Source organism: Equus przewalskii, chromosome 31 (assembly GCF_037783145.1).
Source record: "Equus przewalskii isolate Varuska chromosome 31, EquPr2, whole genome shotgun sequence".
Classification (NCBI taxonomy): domain Eukaryota; kingdom Metazoa; phylum Chordata; class Mammalia; order Perissodactyla; family Equidae; genus Equus; species Equus przewalskii.
The window spans coordinates 27,499,069-27,525,827 of NC_091861.1; the positions used below are offsets into that span (position 1 = coordinate 27,499,069).

At 41.5% G+C, this 26,759-nt stretch overlaps 1 protein-coding gene across 7 annotated transcripts in view; it reads left to right on the top strand.

Moving 5' to 3' along the window:
• Positions 1-26,759, top strand: part of NR5A2 (nuclear receptor subfamily 5 group A member 2) — a 131,783-nt gene that overhangs the window by 56,211 nt on the left and 48,813 nt on the right. For all 7 annotated transcript variants that reach the window (XM_008539655.2, XM_070602013.1, XM_008539657.2 and 4 more), the window contains exons 5-6: positions 11,337-11,456; positions 20,467-20,614. In XM_008539655.2, the coding sequence (XP_008537877.2) occupies positions 11,337-11,456; positions 20,467-20,614 (268 nt within the window). The remainder of the gene's footprint in view (positions 1-11,336; positions 11,457-20,466; positions 20,615-26,759) is intronic.

Here is a 26,759-nt window from a genome sequence, read left to right on the forward strand (position 1 = left end):
ACAATAGGGTATTAATTGTATGAGCAGCTGCCTCAAGACAGAGCTTCTGTAGATTTGACGTGTTGTAACAGCCCATCTCTAGGCCTGTGTCTGCATAATCTGGAAACCATTGGTCAGTTCAATTAAAAAATTAATTAACTTAATGAGTTGGCTGAATTACTTTCTTGTTTGACATGAATTGACCAGCCCACTCAACAAAACAACCCACCAGCTCACTCTGTAGACACAGCAAGTCAACGAACAGTCAGGAACGTAGTATATGTGAGCCAATATGTGCTAGAAAGCCATGAGGATGCCCCTAAACACACGGAACCACACAACACAGCTCTTCCTCTTTCTGTGAAGGATGCTTTCCCTCACAGAACAGCGTATACATATGGAAAGTGTAAATAATATTTTCGTATAACTATTATACCCATTTTCTGTGTGATCTATACTTAGAATAAAATGCAAACAAAATTACTTAAATTGAGTATTACTTCTGTTGTGTGAAACCCAGAGGCAATGGAGATGAATACAATTCTCTCTTTCTTGAGGATGCGTTTCCCCCCGACCCTCACCAGCCTCCGTTAGAGAAGCACGCCTTCCATCCAAAGGGTATCTCTCCCATCTTACAATGGGAATAATTGGGAAAATGAAACTCAATATCTTGCATTTCACGTCTCAGCATCTTTGCAGGGACTTCTATTCTGTGTACAGGATAGCTGTGTTCTGCATAAATCCTCACAGACCTTGAGTAAATAAAGGAAGCATTCTCTAGAAAAGTGGAAGACATAAAGGGATTAGCTTGCGGCTGCCTGATAGAGTCATGGCCTCATGGAGCCAGACTCAATAGGGCAGTGCCTTGTCTTAGAAAGCGAGTGTAGGGAGCATGTGTTGGGTGGTGGCAGGGGGATGGGCAGTGCAGCATCATAGCCCGCACGCTTTCAAACCTGACTCTGGAATAGAAAGAATGGGAAAGTAGAAGGCATGGGAAATACACTGTATGGTGCACCCTCCTCATACACAAGTGCAGTAGAGCTGGGCACGGAATTGCTACCAATCTAGCTCGGGTGGTTTTGATCCCAAAATCGTGACCTTGCAGTTTGTGTAGGATGTTTTCCCCTTTTAACTGGCGAAATTGGGGAACTAAAAAATTGGTCAAAGCTAGTGCCCATATTGGTGAATAGTGTTTCCATGATAATCATGTCCCTAGCTTTTGGTTTGGGGCCCTTTGGTGTGCTGGGCAGTCCTATACCCTTCCCAGCTGCAAGCAGTTGTAGGAAGAGGCATGCACAACCAGGACTTAGGTGACAACTCAGTTCATCTTTGGGTCTTCTGGGACTGGGGCCAGGCCAGGAAGGGGCTCCCCTGTCCTTCAGTGATGACACACAGGCACCAAGAAGCCAAGTGCATCTCTGTGCAGAGGTGCAGGGCCGAAAGGTTTGAGGGGAAGTAATCCTAGATTTTGCTTCAGTGGGCACATTGGAGGAAAGGGGCTTCCCATGGGCTACTGGCCAAGCACCCCCCATTCTGTTGTAACCAAAGGGACACATCCTGATAAAGTTACATGTAGGAAAAAGGCCCCAAGATCAAATTATTTGCCTAAATGTCTTGAGAGAAAAATCTAGTCAATCATATCCTATACAATAGTTTTTGGGTTTTCAAAAATAGGAAGACAGCGTCATCTTTTCTGTAGGTTCCTTCTCCATCATGATTCTAGTTTTCCCAGAAGAATCTCATTCCTACCTCATTTGGGGCCCAAAATGGATCGCCTTGGGATTAAGTAAATGCTGGGTCTTAGTTCATCCATTGTCCAAGTCACCTTCAGAGTCTTTCCCCCAAAATAGGAACGAGCATCTATCTAGATTTTATGTCCAGATAATTCCAAGGTTCTATCATTTGGTATCTATGCTTTTGTATTTCTAAGGGACTTTATTTCTCAAATCACAAACTTCTTTACATTTCAGATAGATGAATTAAATTACCATTAATGTATTTCCTTGCAGGAAAGAAATTCAGGCAACATGGTATTAAAAAAATAAACTTCTAGGGAAAGAATAGAAAGATGGTTCTTTCTTCCTATAGGAAAAAGGAATAGTAACAGAGTGCCGGGCTAGGATTTGGAACACCTGGATTCACATCCCTTTCTGGTACCTGACTCACCTTATTCTATAAATCCCAGCTCACCTGCCTTGAGTTTTCTCTGTAAAATGAAGTTGTTGAACTAAAGGTGATTACTAGGTCCTTTCAGCACCCATCAAGCAAATATTAGTCAGGCACCTACTGTCAGCCCAGGATCAGGGTGTGACTCAGAATATAACAGTTTGGGGGTGGCCTCAAGTCAGGCAGTGGGACGGGGTGCCCGTCACAGTGCCCGAGACAGGAAATTACATAGGAGCTATTAGCGTGGTGAACACGCTATCTTTAGAGCACTCAAATGAATATTTCCCAGTATACACTACGGAGAGATTTTTCACAAAGCAAAAATTGTTTGGTCTACCTAGAAATAACCATCCTGCACTGGGGGCTGAACGTTTGCCTCCTGGAGCTCTATCCTCAATGGCCACCACTTTCTATGAATCCATTTCTGGGATCTCTGAAGGCAGAGACTGACCACACACTTAGCACTGTGCCCTTCAGGGAGAATGAATTGTGTGAAGGAAATAGGTCCTCCATGTGCCCCTGGGGAACTGGCATTCTCCCGGGAGCCTTTGTACCCAGCGAATTCCCATCACTGAGCGGTCCTTAGGGACCTCTCCTTTGCCTCTGCCCTAATTTCAGTTGTATTTTTGGTGAGTGATATTCAGGCTTCTTGGGTTCTTTCCTCCTTTCTTTGGCCAACTGCCTGATGAAGCAGCCAGCCAAAAAGGACCCAAGGATATTTTAGCCTCTAAAAGCTTTTTTTTCTGGCTTCAAAATGCAGTCTACAAAGGAAGAAGTTGCATTAAGACCTTAAGAGAGTCACTGAGCTCGCTCAGTAGAATATTCCTGGCTTCTCCCCTTCTTCTCCAGCCTGGTATCCCAAGGACTGCATGTGTGTCCATTTCACAAGGCATAAGGCAGCCAGAAAAACCTTCCTTAATTCATTCTTTCGTCGCTGATGTCCAGATGATGGGCCCGCTGCATCCCTGGAATTCTGTGGGTGGTGGCGTTGTTGCCTTTAAGGCAGTATCTGGAAAATGAAGATTACAAACGTAACCCCATTACCCTATTCCAAAAATGACAATCATATTCATAAATGTTTTCTGGACATTCCAACCAAGCCCAAAGGAAATACATCATGTTTAAAGGGTTTTGTCCGTATTGTTTGAATCATATCTGCTGGGTCAGACACGTGAGAAATACTGCTTTAATTGTACATAGGAGATTTCTCAACTAGCAAAGAGGAAACAGGTAGTGGGCATAAATGAAACACCACCCAGCAAGAGAAAGCACTGGAAAATATTGCACATTGATCTATCTTAAAATACTTCTTTTCTCGTTCATCAACCTTTTCCATCACCTGAAATTTTTTCCTTTGTACTTCGTTTAGCACCTCTTATATTTTGCCTTCTTTTATTTATTTAGATGTAGGTTTAACTACCATTAATAGGGTGTCTGCTATGTGCCAGTCACCGAGCTGGGCACGTTGACATTGATCTCGTTTAACAAAAACAGTGGCTGTGAGAGCAGCTGAGGTTGAAGGAGTTTGAATTCTTTGCCCAAAGTTACATGGCGAAGAGTGCCAAGATAGGAACCCAGGTTTCTGAGCCGCAAAGCCCATATATGTCCCTTATGGTGTTTAACGGGCCTGCAATATGCCGTTAATGAGAGGACCTAAAATATATGCGTCCTCTTCACTTCTAGATTGTCTCAGTTTATCCTTGGAAAGCAGACCATCAGAAAGTTGTGTTCTAGCACCAAATTATCTCGGCCCCTCTTAACATCGCTATCAGCTTTAAAAAGAACACTGTGTGAAGCTGAATATTGTGTCTACTGTGAGGATGTTGTTAGGGCCTAGTTGAATGCGGCTTCTAGAATCCCCTTTGAAAACTCACAGGGAAATTCCTTAGGAGTCCAGTACCGGGAGAAGCTGTTTTGCAAGTAACTGCTGAAATTTATCTCCTGTCTACTAAAACTCACTTAATAATGGTGCTCTGGCTACAAGGTGCCAAATTGAGGTCCATTTCCAACAACTGAACCGACCCTAATGGAGCTTATTTTGGGGACGAGCCTGTTCTTGGCTTCGACTTATTTTCCCACCTTTATTTTCACTTTATCCGCATTTTCTCATTTATTTCATTATTCGACGTTTATTCGTCTTTATGTATATATATATACTCATACACACATACATATATATATACATATTCCTTTTCTCATTGTTGGATCCACAGAGATTACACTTTCTACGCTACCTTGTACCCTAATTGTTTTGCGTGGATATGTCTTGTTAGTTCAATTCATTTGTGAGTTCCTTGAGGCTAAGAACTAGGTCTTACATTCATTCACATCTCAACGGCACCCAGCACCGATATATATTGTTTGATTTGTTGTTGATTGGGATATGTCCATAATCTGATGAGATAAATGACTCCTAGGTTAACCGTGGCCTCCTGCAAACCGTCCTTTTAAATACTAGTCTCACAAAATCTGGGGCTGGGTTGGCCACAAATTTCATCAATAAACTAATTATTATCTTCTTTACTTTGCAAAAGCTTGCATCCTATGGAAGCATCATGGCTATTATGCTAATTGTCATGTCAAAGCAACTGTGAGTTGAAGGACGGACATGGCTAACCTTCCACGAGTGGCAGAAACCCTCTGCTCTTCCCATCTCTGTACATATGTAGATGCTTTGGCTTGGAGGCCATGGAATGTGACTGTTTCCATGAGCCACAAGGAAAAATAGTCTCACCGCCGTTTAGTGCCCACCTGGATCAGACTGCATGAATTCTGTGAGCTGTACATAGAAACCCAAACAGAAGAGACAACCAGGTCAGCTGCGTGGACATTCCTATTTGACCCCCCAAATACCGTGAATGTATTGTTAGCGTATAATTAATCGATATTTCAACAGGAAGCTTTTTGAAATGTGGCTAAGAATAGTAAAAGCTGGGAAAAATTTGTCCTTTGGTTTGACAAATTCTAAGAATGTAGCTACAATTCTATTGGAAAGAAATCGGCTAGATTACATTATGTTGTCTGGAGATAATACGTATCTCAACAGTGATGTTGAACACTTACATACACTACACAGTCTTATCTCCAAACCTCAAAGATGTCTCTCACTTATGTAATTATCTCACATTAACATTGAATATCTGGCCTTAGCACACCTTTTATAAAGTAATATTGAATTCAGCATCCCTGGGAAATAAGGCATATGAATGTTCTGGATAAATGAAAGTTACCTTTGGAAGCATTAGACTGTGAAAGAAATTTAATAATTTTATTTTTTTTGAGGAAGATTAGCCCTGAGCTAACTGCTGCCAATCCTCCTCTTTTTGCTGAGGAAGACTGGCCCTGAGCTAACATCATGCCCGTCTTCCTCTACTTTATATGTGGGATGCCTACCACAGCATGGCCTGCCAAATGGTGCCATGTCCGCACCCGGGATCCGAACCCACGAACCCTGGGCCGCCCAAGCGGAATGTGCGTGCTTAACCTCTGCACCACTGGGCTGGCCCAGAAATTTAATAATTTTTGATGGAAGGCCTCTAACACAATCACACTCTTCCCTGACTTCTTGAACAGGATTCGTTGCCCCTGTTCCTGCTGACCCGTCACGGCTGTGAGTGCCCGCTGCTGGACCCTTGGGTACAGAGTGGTTCTCTCAGGACGTCTGAGGTCTGGGGCCTCCCACCACCTCTGCCGACTCTGCATTGAGGTGTCCAGCAGCAGAGGGCTGGTCTGTTTTATCTTCTCTCTCCTCCCTCTGCTGACAGCTCTCTGGTTCATTTCCCAGCCCCTGTTCTACTCTTTCACTTATACCTAATCATGCAGAGGTGGGGCAGGATTGAGGTAGCCCCACTTCCCCGGAGACTAAGGATATCAGCTGCATTACAGCCACGTACCACCTCCCCTTACTTCCTCAGTTTCTGTTGGCCCCAGGCCACCCCAGGCTGCAGGATCAGGAGGCACACAGATCAATGCCTGTTCCCAGCCTACACTGCTTAGGAAGGTCAGATCTGGTAGAAATCTAGAGAATTTGGAAGAGGTTTGTGTCCAAAGGAATAGCATGACCGAAATAGATAATTCTAGTGACTGTGTACATGATGAATCAGAATGAGAAGCACACAGACTTAGCTTGGTCCTAGAGTCTGTGGACTGTTGGTCATGACCTAGAGGGGAGGTGAAATGAGTGTAGATCAGATGGGTCAGTGGGAATGGAAATAAGGAGCAGATATGATGCATTTAAACCCCTCTGCCCCCTACTTCCCTCACCTAAAAGAGAGTTTAGATCCCAGGGGGAGGAAAAAAATCCTTTGTTGCTCCATTGGAGAAACATAGAAAGGGGCCAGCATAGCTCAGTTTCCTGGCTGAGTGTTGACAGACAGGTCTTTGTATTATGAAACAGCAACCCAGCTAGAAAGGACCCTGGAATCCCGTCAGTTATCTCAGAGCAGGGAAGAACTGGTGGTCATAAATCTCCTGGGTATTGCCACAATTGACAGGGGAGTTTTACTGGCTGTTATTTCTCTTGTACAGTATTGTTTTGAATGCTTGTTTAATCATTGTTAATGTGAAATCATTTTTTCTTGGACTTTGTAGCAGTTTATTATAGAGGTTGCAGATAATCATCAGTGTTCTTTACAAAAACAGTCAACGATTAAAGCAGTTCTGAGTCTGCCTTGCCCAGAGCAGATGCTTAGTAAGAGTTGGTAAGTTGATTTTGAGCTGTTTGGATTTTGATTTTTCCCTCCTTGCTTCTGAATATAGCTTTGTAATGTCATCATTGTCGCAAAAGGAAGTATAAAAAAATGGAGGGCCACCTCCAGGCTTTTTTTTTTCTTATGGCCAGAATGAAAAAAACAATAATAGTAGCTGGACTTTATTTGTAATGATTCTGAAGACTCTTCGTAACATTTTTTAAATACTCTGTTCCAAAAGTTGTTCTAACAGGAGCTACTGAGAGAAAAAAAAGAGTTTATTAACTGGTCTACAGCACTCAGTTCTGCCTAAGCACATCCTTTTCAGAAGCTTCTGTGACCCCCAAGGGTCTCCCCAAGAAATGAAGCAGGATAAGTTGCTCCCGGCTCCTTGTGCACATGGGATCATGATAATGGATTTACACCTCTGTCTCCTCTCTTTTGAGTGGGCGTTTCTGGAAGGCAGGGATCGCCTCTTAGTCATCTCCGTTTTCCCGCAAGTTTCTATCACAAGGCCTGGCACCCCAGACTTAATGACCAGGAATAAGAACTGGGTTCCTGTCCATGTCAGTGGAATGTTTTCCTAAAAATACCTTGCTGAAAGCTTAACCACAAGGCTTCACGATGTCAATTTTAAAATGCTCCGGCAAGAGGGAAAGTGAAATTTCAGGTCAATTGCTGGGCTGTTAGAAGGGAAAGAGGAGAAGCCAAGAAAACTGGTGTTGACAAGTTAAATGTGGGCCTGAGAAATATCTACACATTTTTCTTCTTCTAATTGTTTGCCAAATTCACTGTTCTTGTGAGAAAGCACAAGTTTCTAATGATTAACCTTCTGGGTTGTGGGAAGTTCTGCTTCATAACAATATGAGGCTTGTATTCCCTTACGTGCTCATCTAGAATATCAGTGTAAATAGTTCCCCTGATGAGTAACTAGGTTTCTGAGATAAGTCCTTCCTTTTATTACAACTGACAACGCAGGATTATCTGAGACGGTATTGCTAACTACTAGTGAGAGGTTTTGATAGATAATGGAAATTATATTCCATTGGTCCCCCTTCTGGGCTCCCTAAATGTCACCTTAAATTGTTTATTGACAGCATTAATACCTGGAAAGTTTGCTCAAACGTAGTAGATTTATTTTTCTCCTCTTCCCCTCCACCCCGTCTCCCCTATAACTGTTTTCTAAAGAAAAATATCTTCAAAATTGCCAACATTTCTTATCTAGAGATAAGGAACAAGTCGATCGTCAAATTTACCCTGTCCTTTTATTCATAGAGCTACATAAAAATTCTCACCCAAAGCACTGTGAAGCTGCATACTTGCCAACCTCAAGATAACATAAAATATTACATAATCAATTATGGAAAATAATGAAAGGGAATGTTGGCATGGAAAGCCTCCTTGGAGAGTGTTAAAACAAGGAATCAATTGCTCAGGAGGGGTGTTAAAATTACAATCAGTCAAGAAGTCTTTATTGAGGGCCAGCTGTGGGGCTAGACCTGCGAGCACATGTGGGAACCGTCAGATGCAAGTTACTGGCGTGTTCATTGCTGAGTAAAGTTTATCGTCTGCTGTCTCCCTCCCTCTCTCTCTCTCTCTGCCTCTCTGTCTCCTCTCTCTCTCTCTCTGCCCTCTCTGTCTCTCTCTCTCACACACACACAAACACACGCACAAAGTCAGGAATAAGTTCTGAAAATGACATACCCCATTCTTTTTCGGGACATGAGACAAAACAATAACCTTATTTGGAAATGTATCCTCAACATAAAAAAGGATTCTTTTTCTTTTAAAAAGAAAAGAAGGCAGGAAAAAGATTCTTAACTGACAATTTGAGCATGCCCTGATGCTGGCAAACTCAGTTCCCATAGCATTTCTGCGGTGTTACATATGAAGGACAGGCGACCGTCAAATGCGAATGAAGAGGTAGAACCCTTAGTGAGATGTGTCTAGAAAATAAGCTTCTTTCAGTTTTCACTCACTTTGTCTCCTTTTCTATGTGGCCAGCAGATGATCTCTTAGCTCTTTCATTTCTCCACCTGCAAAATGGGAATAATAAATTTTCTTGGTGTATAGGTAGATTCTTAAGCTGGAATCCCCTCCAGATGTCCATGAATGCACCTTGAGGAGTCTGTCCTCCCACTTCTGTCTTGAAATTATTTGCAGTGTTAACGTGCATGGTAATTGTTTCTGGGGAGACAATCTCAAAGTATGGTATTTTAGGCTTCCCTGAAAAGAACGTTAGATAAATAACTAAAGCTTCACATGACAGAAAAACATGTGCAATGGAACCAAATTCTCATCATGAACTGAAAACTTTGAAATAAAAAACGGTGAGTGTATCCGCTGGAACGAGAACATGCTAAAACCCGGGAGAGCAAAGTGTGCTTCATTCTGAAATCACCACAAGCATCTGAGAGAGACACTTCTGGAATCTTCTCTGCATGCAATGACGTGTATGTTGCTAAGACGTTTGGCCACAGCTCCTTGTGTCAACTGTTTGTGGAGAATGTTTAGGTGGATCTCTGTCAGCTGCTGCCCACAGCCTGACTTGTAACATCCACAACACTCTGGAGACTTCTGCCCAAGAAAGTGTGTGAGCTCCTACACTCACTAGACCAGTGACTGGTGTTTGGTGAGCATTGTCCCCAACAAGAGTAATTTTCACAAGGTGAAGACTGCGTTGACCTGATTCACCATTATTTCCAGACCTGGCACTTGACACTCAACAAAGAACTGGCTCTTAAAAATATCTGTTTACTTAATGAATAAAATTCTTTTGGTCAGAACAGACATACTGGTTCCAAATGTTCCGGATGGAGATGATTGGGGATGCCTTTTCTCGGTCACAGAGCCTGATTGTAGCTTTGATCTCTACAATTGCTTTTTTTCCTTCTAAACAGAATTAATACGGTCTTCCACTTGGGAGCCTTCTGTCTGTTGTTGTTCCTTCATTTGTGTTTTGTTTTGCACTCTGCAAAGGGGATTTCCCATCCACTATCTCATTTCATCCTCATGACAAGAATGATCACGTATTTTTAGGTGAGAAAATGAGGCTCAGAGAATTAAGTGGCGGGGCCAAGCTCTCATACCCAGGAAGTAGAGAACTGTGCCTTGAATCCTTGTTTTCACTCTGAGTTCTGTGCTTTCTTGAGACGTTTGCTCTGTTCTGGACTCACAGAAATAAAGTCAGCCACAAGGTCTTATCGCTACTAATGCGTGAGTGGAAACTTCATCTAACTAGCCAGAGTCCCGTTGAATGGCCACTTAGAAATAAATTTGATAAAAGGGAGTTAAATTAATTCAGTTTAGAGAATTCTAGCACGTCTTGATGTAATTTGGAGAAAGCCTAGAGCTTGAGCGAGAGAAAGAATCTTTGGCATACCACTTAACCTCTCTGAGACCCTATTTTCTCATCTGTGAATATGGAAGATAATGATACCAGTTCTGCTAACTTCAAAGGCATGTTCTGCAAATCAAACCTAAAACAATACACAGAAACTTTAAAAACTGTTACACGACGTATCAACCTCAGGTGTTATTTTTATAAATACGTAGTGTATGTCTAAACGTGCCCGCCGCACTTAGGCACACCAAGGTCTTTGATTGGTATACATTACAAAATGAAGAATAAACTCTTACAAATGGCTGTAGAAATGGACCAGGATGCTCTCCACGTTTAGACCATGGATACGTGGACTGTACCTGAACTAGGTATGGTTTTGTCTTTGAAGAATGTAGTCCTCTGGAGAGCAAGATGCAATATGGATAAAATGCCCACTATGACACAGCACTTTTCATGTGAATCCTCACAGCAGTCCTGGGAAGGAATTATTCTCATTGACCCTTTTTCAGATAAGGAAACTGAAGTTTAGAGTTTGTGAGAAAACTGACCAAATCATAAAGCAAGTGTAGGTTAGCATCAGACCATGGTTGGCGATCGTTCTGTTCAAAGTCTAGCACAGTTTGGCCTTTCAGTGAACGCTGATGACAGATAATGGCAGTGTGCCTTTATCTCCAAGTCATTTGGGCGTTCAGACTGATTTTCTTTTATATAAATCCTCTTGGTTTGGCAACTTGCTAATATCTGTATACTATTTCATCTTTGGTTCAATGTGCTAGCCTCTAGATACATAAGCACGGGCTCTGTGGGGTCATTCTAATGGGTCTCCTGAGGACAGGCTGAGGCGCCCGCACCTCCCACAAGCAGACTCCAATCGCTCTATTAATGTTAGACAGACGAGGCTAATGGAGGACCTTTTCCTAGCAGCTCATTGATTATAAATACTTAGGCTGAAGTATTTATATGTGGCCTAGAAAAAGTATTTGTCCGAATGAAAATAGTGATTTTCAGGAGCCGTGATGCAAATTCTGAGCAGCCGTGCTTTGGTGACCATCGGCGGAGATTTCCTTGCTGAGAGTAAGCCGTCTCATGGAGAACAAAAATTACGCAAAAGCAAAAACGTAGTGAATAACAGGGTCGTTTTTTTTCTATTTCTTTTGCAGGTGGATGACCAAATGAAGCTGCTGCAGAACTGCTGGAGTGAGCTCTTAATTCTCGACCACATTTACCGACAAGTGGTACATGGAAAGGAAGGGTCCATCTTCCTGGTTACCGGGCAACAAGTGAGTGTAGAGACCAACACTAAAAAGTGTCTTTTTATTAGGCATGTTCAGAAAGGCAGGAATTTAACTGGGGCAGAAGCTCTCTTCTTGTGCTTTGAAAGGGAGAGTGTGGCTGCAAATAGTGCAGAAAAGCTGACTTGGTGCACTCTGCTCTTCTCTGATGATTGCAGTTAAACTGGTAAAAGCAAACCAGATCACAGCCATTCTTCTGTGCTCCCAGTTGGCTGGGACTAAAAAAGTTGTGCTCTGAAGGGTCAACAATTGCTAAATCAAAATGAATGATTAGTGCCCGGCTTTTTTCCTCCAGTTTCTGCGTTCATGTACCATACTTGTTTGTCAGCTATTCAAAAACCGTTTTCATTGTGGAATCCTTACTCTTGGAATCATAAAGGTGAAAGACACTGATTTAGATATCACATATAATTGAAATATTTGGCATAAAAGCAAGCGAGGGAGAATGGACAGGAGTTTGGGTTTTCAAGAGCCAGTCATCATTCAAAAGATAAAAGAAAAAGTTACTGTCAGGTCCTACTCCTGTTTGAATAGATGTTTGTTCAGTCAACAAATATTTACTGAATATCCTACAGTGGGCCAGTCACTACTCTGGGGCTTTGGGAGTATTAGGGATAAAAACAGGAAAAGATTCCTGCCCTCATGGAACTTAATGTTGTAACAGGAAGAAGCTGACAATTGATAATCTTAATAAACAAACCTATAATATGTTAGGGGTCCAAGTGCTATTAAATAAAAGGAAAAAAAAAGGAAAAGCTGTGTAAAGGGGAATCAACACACATCGATGGGTGGTAGATAGGAATGGTTGGTTTGACCTTATTGAGAAGATGACATTTGAACAAAGACTTGGAGGAGGATGGCCAGTTGGCCTTGTGGATATCTGGGGGAAGAGAGAGTCTGTTTAACAGACCTCATTCCAACTTACAGGATTCGGGCTTGTCCCTCCTATTTCTTACTCTCTGTTCTATAACTGATGTGTTATTAAAATAAATGCATGGAACACAGAGATTCCGTTGGCCCATTGGGTCATTCCCATTCAGGCATCAGTGAATGCTTCAGTATTTCAGTTCTCAGGCACCGAGATCTTTTACGTCCAGCCATAAATGTTTATGTGCTGTGAAACCACAGCAGTGCATATTTGAAAATGAAAGGCTGTCTCCATGCCATTTGCTGTATTATTAATAAATCACATTTTCCCAATCAAATTAAAGGCAAGCACTATTTCAGAGATTTTGAAAATGGGATCAGTTCGACCGTCTCCATTTCTATCTGGTCCCTGCTTTCTGCACCTCTTGTGAGAAAGGCTTTCTGGATGAGAAAATAGTCTTGATGGGTTTGACTTCCTGTGCTTTCAAATTTTTGTTTAGCATTTTCATCCTGTGACACAGTCTTGGGAGGAAATGTACCCATTTTCATAGTCTACTCCCTGGGTACACCTCCCACCCTTGCCCAGCCAAGAGCTGCATTAGAAGAATGAGACTCAGCCCACTATTTAATTTGATTTCATTTGCTTCTGAGTTTCAGAAATGAAATGGGTTTGTGCCGTTCTTTCTCCAAGCACTTCCATTCCTGCTCTTTAGAAATACTCCTTATTGCACATTTCATTTTGCCCTAAGTGCTGTCCCTGGGTAAAGGTAATGACCATTTAAAAAGTAAAGAAAGTGCATTTCTTGTCTCTCTGTTTTTGAAAACCAGAACAGTCAAGGAAGAGATGGTATTTATAGTCTTTAGTATCAATTCTTGCTACTTTGTATTTTGCTATTGCAACTGACAGAGGGACTCCTATGGAGAACTGGTCTTGTCCTTACACTTGTCCTGCAACCGGATTTTTCTAGCCACCTCCCCTCTACCCTCTTTCAAACTGAGACACATTTCTGTCAACCTCTCCCTACCCATTTCCATCCAATCCCAGTAGATAGCCTAAAAGTGATTCATTATAACCAGACATTCTCACTTATAGAAATTATGCAACAAATCTTTTATTTGCTTTTATGGAATAGGCTAGACAAAACATTTGAATGAGCCTCTGGGATTCCTGCAGTTTCTTGGGATTAAAGCAAAAACGTGCTGCAGAGGAAGACCTTTCCAAAGCACACGACCTTTCTAACAGAATGAGCAAGATATACTTTTCTATCTCCCCAACACCTATTCAATGCGATATATGTCAGGCACATGATACATGTGAGCTGGTTGTACTAAATTAGAACCATGATCTCTTTAACCTAAGTGCTTAATTAAACCAGTTAACTTGGACTCAAGACCCCAAGTATTCATCCTCATCGTGTTCCCACATCTCATTCACCCCCCCCGTTACAACTTCCAGCTCTCTCTCACGGGCTGAGCTGCCAACAGTGGTTCTATAATAATAAATGTCTTTTTACTGCAGTAGACATGGGCTACTTCCTACCTCGTGGCCCACGATACATGTGAAAATATTAAATATAATGTTCATAGAATGGTAAGGATTTCCCTGATTGCTAGGGCTGGGAAACCTAGACTTTTATTAAAACAACAAGGAAAAATTATTTGGTGCACACCAATTTTAAGAAGATAGTGAAAACAATGATGAAAAGAAAGAAACAATTACACTAAGTGTAAGAGTAGAGCAATATTCTGGAAGAAAAAATGATTTAAAAAAGGAAAAGACATGGAAGTAGTAGAAGAAAGCAAAAAAAAAAAGAAAATAGGCAACTTCTCTGTTATGTTTACGATCTAATAACAATTGGACTGTGGGAAGAGTAATATTTTCATCACTCTTGCAGCCTGCTCCCTCTCTAGTGTGAAAATGGTGTGTGTATGTGTGTGTGTGGTACACATGCAGTGTAGTTTGGGGTCAGACCAACCTGTGGTTTGAGTCCTCATTCCAAAACTCACTAGCTGTGTCACCTTAAGCATGTCCCTTTACCGTTCAAGCTGCAGTGTCCTCGCCTGTCCTGTGGGGAGTATAATGCAATCAACCCCAGAGTATTGCAGTAAGAATTACAGGAGATAGAACCCAGTGCATCCTGGACAGCCAGGGAGACAGCCCTGCCCACGAGTAAACAAGAACACTGCTGGGGAGTTGTGGCGATGAATATAGTGATTGGAAAAACAGATTTAATTTTTCACTCAGTTGATTCACTGTTATAATTTGTTTGTTCCTTTGGTCATTAAAAGTGATATTAGTGAAACCTGCAAATGCTTAGCATAATTTTAAAAGCCAGGGACCAAAACGTCTATGCATGGATATGATGTTCATGGTAAAGTATTTATGGGTATGGACAAGGACTAAAAGAGAAAGAAAAAGAAATAAAAACTACAGGAAATAGTTCTATAAAGTGCCGACAAGAAAATTAGAAGTCATCAAAACTGAGCTGACATGAAGCTGCCATTTAGGAGTCAACAACCCTATGAAGAAGGTACTATTGTTATTATGGTCCTCGTTTTGCACGTGGGCACTGAGGCAGACAGGTGAAGTAGTTGATTCAAGGTCAAAACACAACTAGTAAGTGCCAGGACAGTTGGATCTAGGCAGCCTGGCGCCAAAGTCTGTGTTCTTGGTTAGCTGTTCTGCTCTTCTGTGGAACTCACGGCTTCTACAAGCTTCTTTCATTGAAGACTCTTAATTTGACCTTCGTGGGTAATTTCAGTGCATGACAGCCTCTATGGAACTTCCAAACAAAATAAATTCATTTCTCTCTCATTGAGCTTTTATATGTAAACGTTTTTGGGGGCTAGCTCCATGGCCCAGTGGTTAAATCACACAATCACGAGCTCCACTTTGGCAGCCTGGGGTTCATGAGTTCAGATCCCAGATGTGGACCTGCACACCACTCATCAAGCCATGCTGATGAGAACTAGAGTGACTTACAAGTAGGATATACAACTATATACTGGGGCTTTGGGGAGAAAAAAAAAAGAGGAAGTTTGGCAACAGACGTTAGCTCAGGGTCAATCTTCCTCACCCCAAAAAAAGCATACCTTTACAAAAGAAGTTGTTGTTTCATTTTTTGGTATGGCATTGTAAACACATTGTAAAAGTAAATTTAAATTATACAGAAGCGACTTTAATGTGATGATTACGTACTGTTATAAAATTATTTCAGTGGTAAGGAAAAGCTAGAAAACAGAAAAAATCACTTAGAATGCCACCACCTTAAATCAACTCAACTTTTTGTTGTGTTCTCTTCCCGTCTTTGGGAAAAATGTATCTTAAAGGAGAATTTTTCTTACTTTTCTAAATAAAAGAATTAATTCATCTGCCACAGAGACATGTTGACCTACTACCATGGATTTGTGCGGACTGTGAACTTGAAACTGTGATGAGAGTCTATTTCCGTGATGCATTGTATCAAGCATCATGGTGATATCACAGGGAAAAAATTAAACGGCATTATTTCAAAAAGCCATGCAAAATTCCCCTACAGGGGGCATAACATTCACCTACAGGAGAGGAATAACTTTATTTATTTAGTTTGAAAATATTTCTGAAGACCTGATAAGTGTAGGGAAATCAAAGACATGAGGGGAAAAAATTAGACACAGTCCTGCCCCCACTAGCGATCAGAGACGTCATTCTCCCACCTAATGGATGACCATAATGACTGTCCTTTGCGTGGTGCTTGGCACAGCGCACTTGCACAGGTAGGCCCTGGGACACAGGTTCAGGTAAGGTGTGAAGAAGGTTTGGAGGAGGAAGTTCGAGGGAATCAGATGGGCATTCGAAGCTGCTCAGGTGATGATTCAGCTTCTAGATGGAAGTGCCTTGTCCCCAAAGAGAGCGTGTTCCACCGAACGCTCCTTCGCTGGTTGAGGCCAACACCAGTGCTTCAGTCCTCCCAGGGTTAGAGGAGTAATAGTGAGGGAACGGCTGGATAAAACCTTACCTGAACCCCACTACCTTTTCCAACCTCAACCGGAAGAAATACAGTACTCCCGAATCATTCATTATAAATTTCCAGATTTGCTTATGGAATTTTCTCAATTGCCCCATGATGATTCTTTCTAGAGGAAATGAAAATGTTTATTTTAAGTATTTTAAAATTAGTATATCATAATATTAAATACACCTCAGTCTGTAATATCAGGGTCGCGGTCCTGACACAAAGGGGATCCCACACAGCAATTTTGTGTCACCTCGAAGCATGCGTGTGGTGCCCACGTGATGCTTTATGGCAGCTCTACTGGGCAAGCCATGAAATGCAAGGCCCTGGGGGCTCCTTGGCCCAGTGTTCTGGCTTTTTCCTACTGAATGCAGCTCATGGTAAATAATGTGAATTTATTACAGCAGAGGAGGAAGAAAAAGACTACACTGAATTTTTAAAAATGGGCGGATTCCCAGGCAACTGCTCCTTGGAGTGAGAAGAGAGAATAAAGTTAGATAAAATAGTACAACTTTCCCCTTAAACCCACTGGCTAGCTCGGGGCCTTGCACATTGGGTTGGCTCAAGAAACGTGAGCAGAATCGAGTCCCCTCATAGTTCATTGGGATCTAGAATAATTGAGACAGTCCCCGCTGCAAAGAGCAGCCTGGGGCGCCAACGCCTACTATTCAAATGATGATTCTTTGTTTACACCCAATTTCTTACTTAACCCTGAAGTTAGCCATTGTGTTTTAATTACGTCCTTTAATCAGGCATCTGTATAAGTATGTAATTAAACAAAAAGGAAATAATGATTATCAGTAATATTAAGCATTGTCAAAACAGTTCTGTATATTTAGCATCTTAAAATTACGGCAAGAATTCAGTTCTATCCAGTATTTTAAAAATACGCACACATGAAACATATGTATTTGTGTGTGTGTGTGTGTGTGTGTGTGTGTGTGTATATATAAAAAATAACAATAGAGTACTTTGAAGTGAAATCTCTTATAGTATTTGCATATTGTAGCTAATTAACTGCCCCTGTAACGTCATCCTGAGGGAAAAGATCCACTGGCAACTTATTCATTATCTTCTATTATTGGGTATCGTATTAAAATGACAGGCACCTTACAATATACAAGTCATCAAAAATTTCAGCTATTAGAACTAAAAGCAATTTAGCTAAGAGTGTTTCTACCTTCATGATGAGTGAAATTTATCCAAAGGGGACATCAGCTTATAGGATTTCTTCAGTATCTGCCTTGAATTTAATGGCACAAAGATTACATGTAAGAGAGCAATAAATTAATTTTACTAAGTACATAAAAGACAAGGCCAGCTGCTCCTGAAATGAGCGCAAACTCTGCATTCAACAATGAAAATATAATTATGTTTGTAATAAAACGTCAGGAAGTTGCAGGTCTGTGCGGTGTTGCAGGAATAAATCACACATCCTCCTTCAGAGCCGTGCGATTTGATAAATTATCCTTGAAGGAAATGTTGTTGGAGCCCCCATTTAATAAACATGTTTGAGCTTTCAAATTAGCATGTAAATAAATGTGCAGCCATAAAGTTGTTGGTATGCCAATTGATTTCCTGGAATCCATCTCACTGAATACAGAATCCTATGAAACACTTTTCAGCTCCTCTCAGTTATGGTGAACTACGTTTGCAAGTGTGCCGTTCTAATAGTTGAACTTATTATTACACACCTGTTAGAAGTACATGCATCAGATTTTAATGAACCCATCTTTAAAAAAGTTATTTAGGCGGCCAGGCCAGTGGCATAGTTGTGAAGTTCATACACTCCACTTTCGCGACCCAGGGTTCACAGGTTCGGATCCTGGGCGCAGACTTGGCACCACTCGTCAGGCCGTGCTGTGGTGGCATACCACATAAAACAGAGGAAGATTGGCACAGATGTTAGCTCAGCAACAATCTTCCTCAAGCAAAAACAGGAAGATTGGCAACAGATGTTAACTCAGGGCTAATCTTCCTCGCACACGAAAACATAATATAATTCAGATTCTTTTCAGTTACAATGTGCTATGTTTTCAAATATGACGTTCTAGTATTTGAACTTACTGCATACCTGTTAGAACTGCACAGATACCAAAATTGAGCTGACTCTGTCTTAATAATTTAAAAAATGGATTAATACCTTCATATTTGTGGTTGATTTTAGTACGCCTTCCTGGTTTTTATTACAATGTGCTGTGGACATACCAACCTACCGGTGCAGGGCATCCAGCAGTTGATGCCAAGCTTAACTTGGTAGTATTGTCCCAACTACTCTCATTTCCTGATAATCACAGAAGTGGGAGGCACCTTATTATGATATAGCTTAACTGCCTTATTTAAAGATCAGGACACCAAGGGGTGGAGGCCTCGTATGACTTGCCAAGGTACTGCTTCGTAAGTGGTGATCTTGGCCCCCATCTCCTGTCTTCTCCCAGGTTTCTTCCACCTCTGTGGCCCTGGTCATCCACTCACCTGTCCCATTTGTCTCTGAAGGATTTACATTGTTATTATCTGGAACAGTCAGACCATGTACAGGTTTTTAAGGAATTTAGAGCATGGGCACCACTTCTAGGTCGGAGAGCTTCCTTGGATGGGAAATTCTCTTGTAAGAGAACCGGTGAAATGATAGTTTGACATCGCTGTGTGTGCCAGGCAACGTCACATCGTGCTCTGCGGTGGTCCCTCTGCTTGTCCTCTCGGCTTCAGCTGCCTGTGTCCTGGCTCATTCTTTCACCCCTTCTGAAACAGAAACCAAAGGAGCTCTTAGGATACTTTATGTTTAAATTTAGTGGACAAATGGCAGCACCTGGACAAAGCAGGTAGGACAGTGGTGGGCTTGCGGGGAAAGCTGTCCTAGAACCCACGTTAACTGTGGCTTTTTCATGCATAGTTGACTCTGTACAAACTGATTGACACCTTTGCAGGTCGTCTTTCCACTGACTCATAATTTTTCTCACTCTGGAAAAAGGTTTCTGTACACCCAGTATTCTCTAGTTAAAGCTGAAAATTCAACTCATCATATTTACACAATAAAAAAAAAAATCCATTCTGCCTTGTTTTTAATTGCAAATTCCACTCCAGGGACCAGTTCTCCTGTTTAGGAGGCAGCCCGGTGCCTTCTCCTAGAGAAGCAAGTGCAGTCAATTATGGTAATGAAATGTCAATAAATATAAAAATTTAATACAGTCCGCTCCGGGTGAGTGGCAGATGAGGACTTGCCTCCCAGACAAATTTGCTGCTGCAGCAAATATTAAATGCACCTAAAAGAGTAGCTGGTTGCCTGAGAGCTCTCCAGCAGAAAAGGGATGGAGCATCGGGTACCAACTGGGCTTTCCCATTATGCTGTAATCGCAGCAGCAAAGCCGAGCCAGTGCTATGACGGCCATCCCGACGTCTTAACTTATTATTATAAATGTGACTTTTTATGCCCCCATGAATAATCTAAGATTGGTCATCACAGCACCTTTTGTTTAATGAAGAAGGAAATAAGCCTCTTTTGTTTTCCAAATCAAATTATTCTTCTTAGAAATAAGATCATTGCTGTCTTTAGAGAGAAATGTATTATCATATGAAAACAGTTAGTAGTCGTCTGTCATAGTTTTTTTAGGCAGCAGCAAACTGAAGAATAATCTATATGTGATTTTTTCGCCCTCCACAAGCGTGCAATCTTGAACGATGATTACTTTAAAATGTAGCCTTTTAAAAATAGAAACACATCACTGCCTTTATTTTTCTCTCCTACTAGTTAATATCACTGTACACACAGATGCTGTCCTGGATTCACTTTTTGTGGACAGTTTATTTTTCTTTCAATTTATTCATGAGAGTTAAAAAATTTTAATCTTACGTGCTAATATAATTTCACAATAGAAAAAAAAATATATATATATATACCGGTAAAATTTAGGTGGTCAAAACCTATTGCCTACAAAACTTATCAAGATGATTAGATTTCTCAGAATCATTATACGTTTTATAGTAACAGACTGTGTCTCAAACTATTTTCTTGGGAAAAGGTCGCTCTGTTATCAACCCCTACTGCAATCTGTTTTTACTCACAGTTCCTAAGAGTCTCAAGGGAAATGTGTATTTCTGATTCTGGGAGTCATTAAAACTGTGATTCTGTGTTGCAGGTGGACTATTCCATCATTGCCTCCCAGGCTGGGGCCACCCTCAACAATCTCATGAGTCATGCACAGGAGTTAGTGGCAAAGCTTCGTTCTCTGCAGTTTGATCAACGAGAGTTTGTGTGTCTGAAATTCTTGGTGCTCTTTAGTTTAGGTAAGGAATCCTTTTCTCATACTACGTACGACCAGAGGTTGCTAAATGATGCCCAGCTCTCAGTGTGGGGACCTCAAATGTGTTTCATTCTACCAAGATAACACCTGTCTTTTCAAATCGTGAAATCTTCCACCGTGAATATATTTGTGTGTCTACATTTCTGCATGATTCATAGCCCTTTAGTGGATAAGTTGGGATGTGGAAAAGGAGTTATGAGACTGGAGTCCTGAATTTTCTCCCCTAATGGCCCTAATGAGTAGGCAGCACTGATAGAGAGCTGTGACAGAAGATTTAATGGAGACAGCTTAGCAAAGACGGATAGTATCAAATTTTAGCCATCTCTCTGCTGTTGATCGTGTCGATGTGCCTTTTATTTCAGCTTGTTGCTACTGCTGTTTTTATTCTTGTAAAATATGGATAGTAATTAAAAACCTGTTTCTTAAATCTATCAGGATTAACTAGAGAATGTTTATAACCACATGCACCCCATGCAAGTATAAAAGATGACGGTTGTCAAGGGGCGAGGATGCTTCTTTAGGAAAGCTTTGGAGAAGAAAGATAACTAAGCAAGACAGATTAGCCGAATCAAGGTTCTCAGTGAGTCAGTTGAGAAAAATCACCACTGCTTGGAATAAAAAAGGGATTAAGGAGATGGATTTTTATTGACTTCAAAGGAACAGATTTTTCTGCCTGTCCCATACTTGATTTCTGTATTTTGTTGGCTTAATAAAGCCAACTTAAATAAACTTTTTGCCAAGTGCATTTATTACTTATTGGCAGACAGCTGAGGGAGGCAACTTCCCTTGGATGAAAAAAAGTGCAGAAATCAGATTTACCAACATATGTTTTTTCTTTAGCCTTCAGTTATAAGATAGTTGTGAATTCATAGCCTAAGAAATAAAACAATAAAACAAACTCCAAAGCAAAGCATATGTGTCTACTCTCCAAATTTGGTACTTTCGTTCTAAAATTCTTCTTGACAGCACCACACAACTGTTGCTAATAAAGGGACAGTTTGAAGCAATAGAACCAGGGTTAATTTTTCACATGTAGTCAACATTTAAAAGAAAAAGAACATTTTCATATTTTGGAAAATGTGATAAATATAGCAAAAAGAAATGTTACTCAAAATTTGAAAAGACAACAGAATTTCATAGATGTGGTGTTCAAAGGTTCCCAATACCAGGACTGGATCCTGTGTGGTTTCTGCATTAACCACAATAAATAAGAAAGTTCTATTCAAATAAGTCTCCAGCTTTTACCCAAGAATAGTTTTCAGGAAATCCAGAGGAAGATAGAATGAGCCTGCTTGCTGTAATCTCACCAATTATTCTGGTTCGTGGCAAGATCTTAGTCTTTTCAACTAGAACATTTGATGAGTAATTAAATGGAAAATGTGGTAATATATGTGTAAGAAATCTGAGAGCATCTTAGCAATAAAATATTTACGAAGCGTCATCTCACTTCAATGGTATTTTAAATTAGTTGAATAACTGTATTACATTTGAAGATGCAGAAATTAACCGTGAGCCATGTTTAATTTTCATCACTTTTATCTTTCCTTCATCATTTTTCAAAATTATTATGTTTTCTGCCAATACTATGGAAGAGTAGATAAGGGCGGGGGGCGGGGGGAGGCGGCATCCTGAAGTGCTTTCAACCTATGAACCTCACAAATTATCTTCCTGAACGATTGGGCTTAGTATTTACCGGAACCTCACCCACATACTCTCTTGTTTAGTGAGTGTGGTGACTGTTTCAGGAGCCTGGGCACCAGTGAATGACGAGCCGAATGTCTCTTAACACTATGCCTGTTTGTTGTTTCACATCAGAGGTAAATAGAGTTTGGGCCAAGAGTTTATTTTTAAAGAAGCCAGGAAAAATGTAGCTGACAGTAAAGTTCAGATCATTTCCAACTTATGAATGGAATCCTTCCCCCCCCACCCCGCCCCGTAGAAACAATAAATAATCAATCATTTGGGGACAACTTTTCGAAGTATATGGATAGTTAACCTTTATGTACTCAGGCCAGCCCTCAAACACCTCTTTTACCCATGATGAGAATGACATCATACCAGGGCCACCCTTGAAAGCGGAGCCCAAAAGTCTAGAAAGTCTAGAAAAAAGAAAGTCTAGAGCCAGTACTTGCTGTCCCAAACCCTCATAAGCCTTGAGCCACCCGAGTCTGAAACGCGTTACATTCTGAGCCCAGCCCAACCTTGGGCCTCTCTGATTCTGGAGAGAAAAGAGGACTTGCTGTACGGATTAGAGGCTGGGTGGAGGGAGGGCTGCAGCAGCATTCTTTTGGTGGGAGATGAAGCAGTGTTTTCTAGACAGGTTTGGTGAGAGGAAGTAGGGCGTGAATGTAAGCAGGTGCAGCATGCTAAGCCAAAAGAATGGCTGGCACCCAAGCATGAAGGCAAGAAAGAGCAAGACGAGTTCAGGGAATTGTTAGTAGAGGAGTATGGCTTGAGGGAGCAGCAGAGATAGTTGGAGAGGTAGGCAACAGCCTGGTCATGGAAGGCCTCAGACTCATCCAACAGAGACCTGCTGAGCGCCTCCTGTGTGTCAGGCACTGAGGTGCGCTCTGGGGATGTGGCAGTAAAGAAGCGTAGGTGCCACGGTCTTCATTCTGCAGGCACTTAGGAAGGACAGCAGGTTCCTTTGAAGGGTGGTGAGGTGGGTAACGTAAGTTGATCTGCCTTTCCGCTAGCGATGTGGAAAGTTGCCTAGAGAGCAGCAGGGCTGGAAACTGTGTTCAGGGGTGATTTTCATGCCCCATGGGGATAAACTAGATGAGGGAGATGAACAAGTTACAGGATGCACATCACAGGTGTGAAGGAGGTGGAGAGGGACGAGTCTAGGATGAGTCTCAGGTTTCTGGTGCTTTAGTCAGAATAGAAAAATCCACAGGAGCGGTGGCTGATCAGTTGAGTCAAGGCAAGTTCCAGCAGCAACCATTCTCCTCCTAAAAGTCGTTCTTCACCAAAGCTGACTCCGTATTCTATGAAAAGCTAATGACACGGCTGAAATAAAAAGTAGCATCGGCGAAGATTCTTCCCATCTGCTGCCTGAATCTTCTCCTCCTCCAATCGCATCGATGAGCAGACATTAATTAGTTAATCTGGTCGAAAACAGAAATAAAAGTAAAAGGCGCCCCCTTTCTCAGGGCATTTGTCTGCGTGATATAATAGACTCTGGAGGCGTGGATTCTGCCAGTTGTAATGCTTTCTTCGAATCCTGTTAAATTACCTTTTTTTTTTTAAATTTTTTTTGCCCAACTATGAGATAACATAATTTGAGCCCATTGATAACTTGGCAGAAAAGGAGATATTCTAAGTTGGCCAGTTAAAATTGATGACCCAAGAGAGGCCAAAATAAAATTTTTAATGTTTATTTATTGGTTTGCACTCTCACCTTCTTCTAAAAAGAAATCAGAGTGACTGATGAAAGGGAATTTGCTGTCTGTCCCCAACCAATGCAAACAGAAATCTCACAGAGGGAGAAGTGCGTAGGATCACCACGCTCCAATACTGTCCTCACGGCGTGCGTTCCAAAGACGAGCAGATGTCCCATAAACTATCTCCTGAAAACGAACGCAGAACTGGGAGGCAGTCTCCTGGTTTTCAACTGCAGCATCCTGAATAATGTCATTACATATCCAAGCTCATCAGGAACTTTAATGTGGCTTAAGTGCTCAGAGCAACAAGTAAGCAGAGTGTGCCAACGAGCAGGTTACTCTGGCCTTTGGATTTTCTTAGCCTGGAGACTCAATGGCTGGATGCTGCTGGCCTCTTGTATATCCCAGGCGGCAAGAGAAAGTACTAAAGGCATATTGCCTCCTATTTCCCCTAATGAATGCCCTTGACTTGTTGTACATTATTCTCTTCTCTGGCCAGCCAATATTTCCGAAAGTGCTTCTTTATATTCAGCTGAGTTAAAGAAATTTGTTATTCTCTTTGAGTGGATTTCTCCAACTTAAAAAGTAGCTCATATTTGCCTCGAGTCTCTTTATGTTTAGGCTCTGTAAGTCCACTGAAACAGGTGGAAGATGCTGTCCTGTTCTGTGAGTGCTGCTGTGCAGTGGAATTCAGTGTTCCGGTCTGAGTCTCAATTAGGGTTAGAAACTGTCCTTTATTTTCCTCTGCGTCTCACGTCTCTAGCACATTGCTCATACACAGGAGGGAGTTACAAATTGTTACTCATGAACTAGATGCATAAACAAACTGACTTAGTTTCAAACTCAAAACGAAGCCTTTATCGAAGTAGTTTGTGATATGTCATAGGAGATAGTTTAGCCGAAAGTCACCTCGCAAGTGCTGGTTCATTTCCTGAGACTAGTTTCTCCAAAGGAATTTCGAACAAATATCTCCTCAAAATTAAATTGTTTCTTTTATCAGTTTGCATTCTCCCAGTTGATGAGAGGAGATGTTCGTTTATAAGCTCATTGGGAACGCTGACTTGCAGAAAGATTAGAAAGAATATTAATGGCTAAAACCAGGTGATAAATGGGTGTCTGTTCCAAGCAAATGCAAGACCGGAGGCTTTCAATCCCTGTGAACTAACTGTTGAGGGTGTTGTGTGGCTCCCCATTGGCATTGACGGAATCCTGCATACAGAAACATGGATGGAGAAAATCATATCTTTATTCATCATGGCAGCTCTTTGCTTCGCCCCAAATTTCCAAATTTTAAATGTGGTGTTTGATTGCACCATAGGAAATTCCAAGGAAGATTCATCCACACAGAGGCAAACGCCCCAGAGAAGGTGGGTTGTGGTTGCCTTGGAGAATGACCCAACTAAGGAAGCTACTGCCTGTTAGATGCCCCCATCAAACTGCCACCTGAGCCCCCTCTGTGGAGAAGCACTGAGTGCGCAAAGGGCATAGTTCAAGAACAAAGCTGGCTGAGGAGGCTTTACTTCATCCCCAGGTTCAGTTCATGCATTCTGTAGGGTCAGACCACCCCTCTTCATCTTAAAGAGTGTGAAGCACAGTATCTTAAATATAAATGACCATCCAAACAATGGCTGAAATGTCCCAGAATAAAACAGTATTTGCGTGACTTGATCCACAATTGGAAAGGGTTTTGAAAATGGATGGATAACACCTTCAGGTCTTAAAAGACCTTTAAAATCATAATTTGTGGGCTGGCCCAGGGGCGTAGTGGTTGAGTTCACATGCTCTGCTTTGGCAGCCTGGGGTTCACCACTTCGGATCCAGGGTGCAGATGTACACACGGCTCATGAAGCCATGCTGTGATGGCGTCCCATATACAAAATAGAGGAAGATTGGCACAGGTATTAGCTCAGGGACAATCTTCCTCAAGCAAAAGAGGAAGATTGGCAATGAATGTTAGCTCAGGGCCAATCTTCTTCACAATAAAAAAATCATAATTTGCAAGGAGAAAAGGAAGTAACTCTAAGACAGAGCAGAGCATTTTTCTCCTTGTCTGTGGTGACTACTTTAAACTATCCAAGACTTTCCCTAAGCAAAGAGGGCCTCTGTGGTTGTTCTGGTGTCTCAGTGAAGCCAAGGCCTTTCACCATATTAATAAACTACAAGACCCAGGAACACAGGAAGTATATCTGGTTTGCTCCTAGAATACTACCTGACATAGAGTAGGTCTGTAATAAATATTTATTGCATCCATGAATGAAAGAATGCTTTTCTTTATAATTTTTTAGGTTAAAAAAAAAGTAATGGAAACTGGAAAAATTAGTCAAAAAATATAAGCATAAAATTTGAAGAAAGGGAGCCTAGAAAATTGACCCTATGGATAAATATTAGAGAGGTTGGCATCATCTATTTGAGCTCTTCGTGATGTTACAGGGAGAAAATTAACAAAAGTCACTTGATGGTCATACTCTTTCCCTTTGGTGGCCATTGGCATTAAAAACCCTAAAGTAGAAGAAGAAGAGCCAAGCTGTCTAGAAGGCTCAGGGGGTGACGCTCCTGGATGGGGAGGGAGTGAGTTAGTCAACTCTGTCTTCAGGTAGAACCTTCCAGTTTGCTAAAGGATTCTACCGTAACTCTGCTCGTGTAATGTGATGTTAAAGTAAATAAAGTGGCACCGTGTTTACTAGCTGGAAGATGTGGATGAGTTCAGTCTTTTAGGTAAGAAAGTTTATTTTCAGTGCTTAGTTT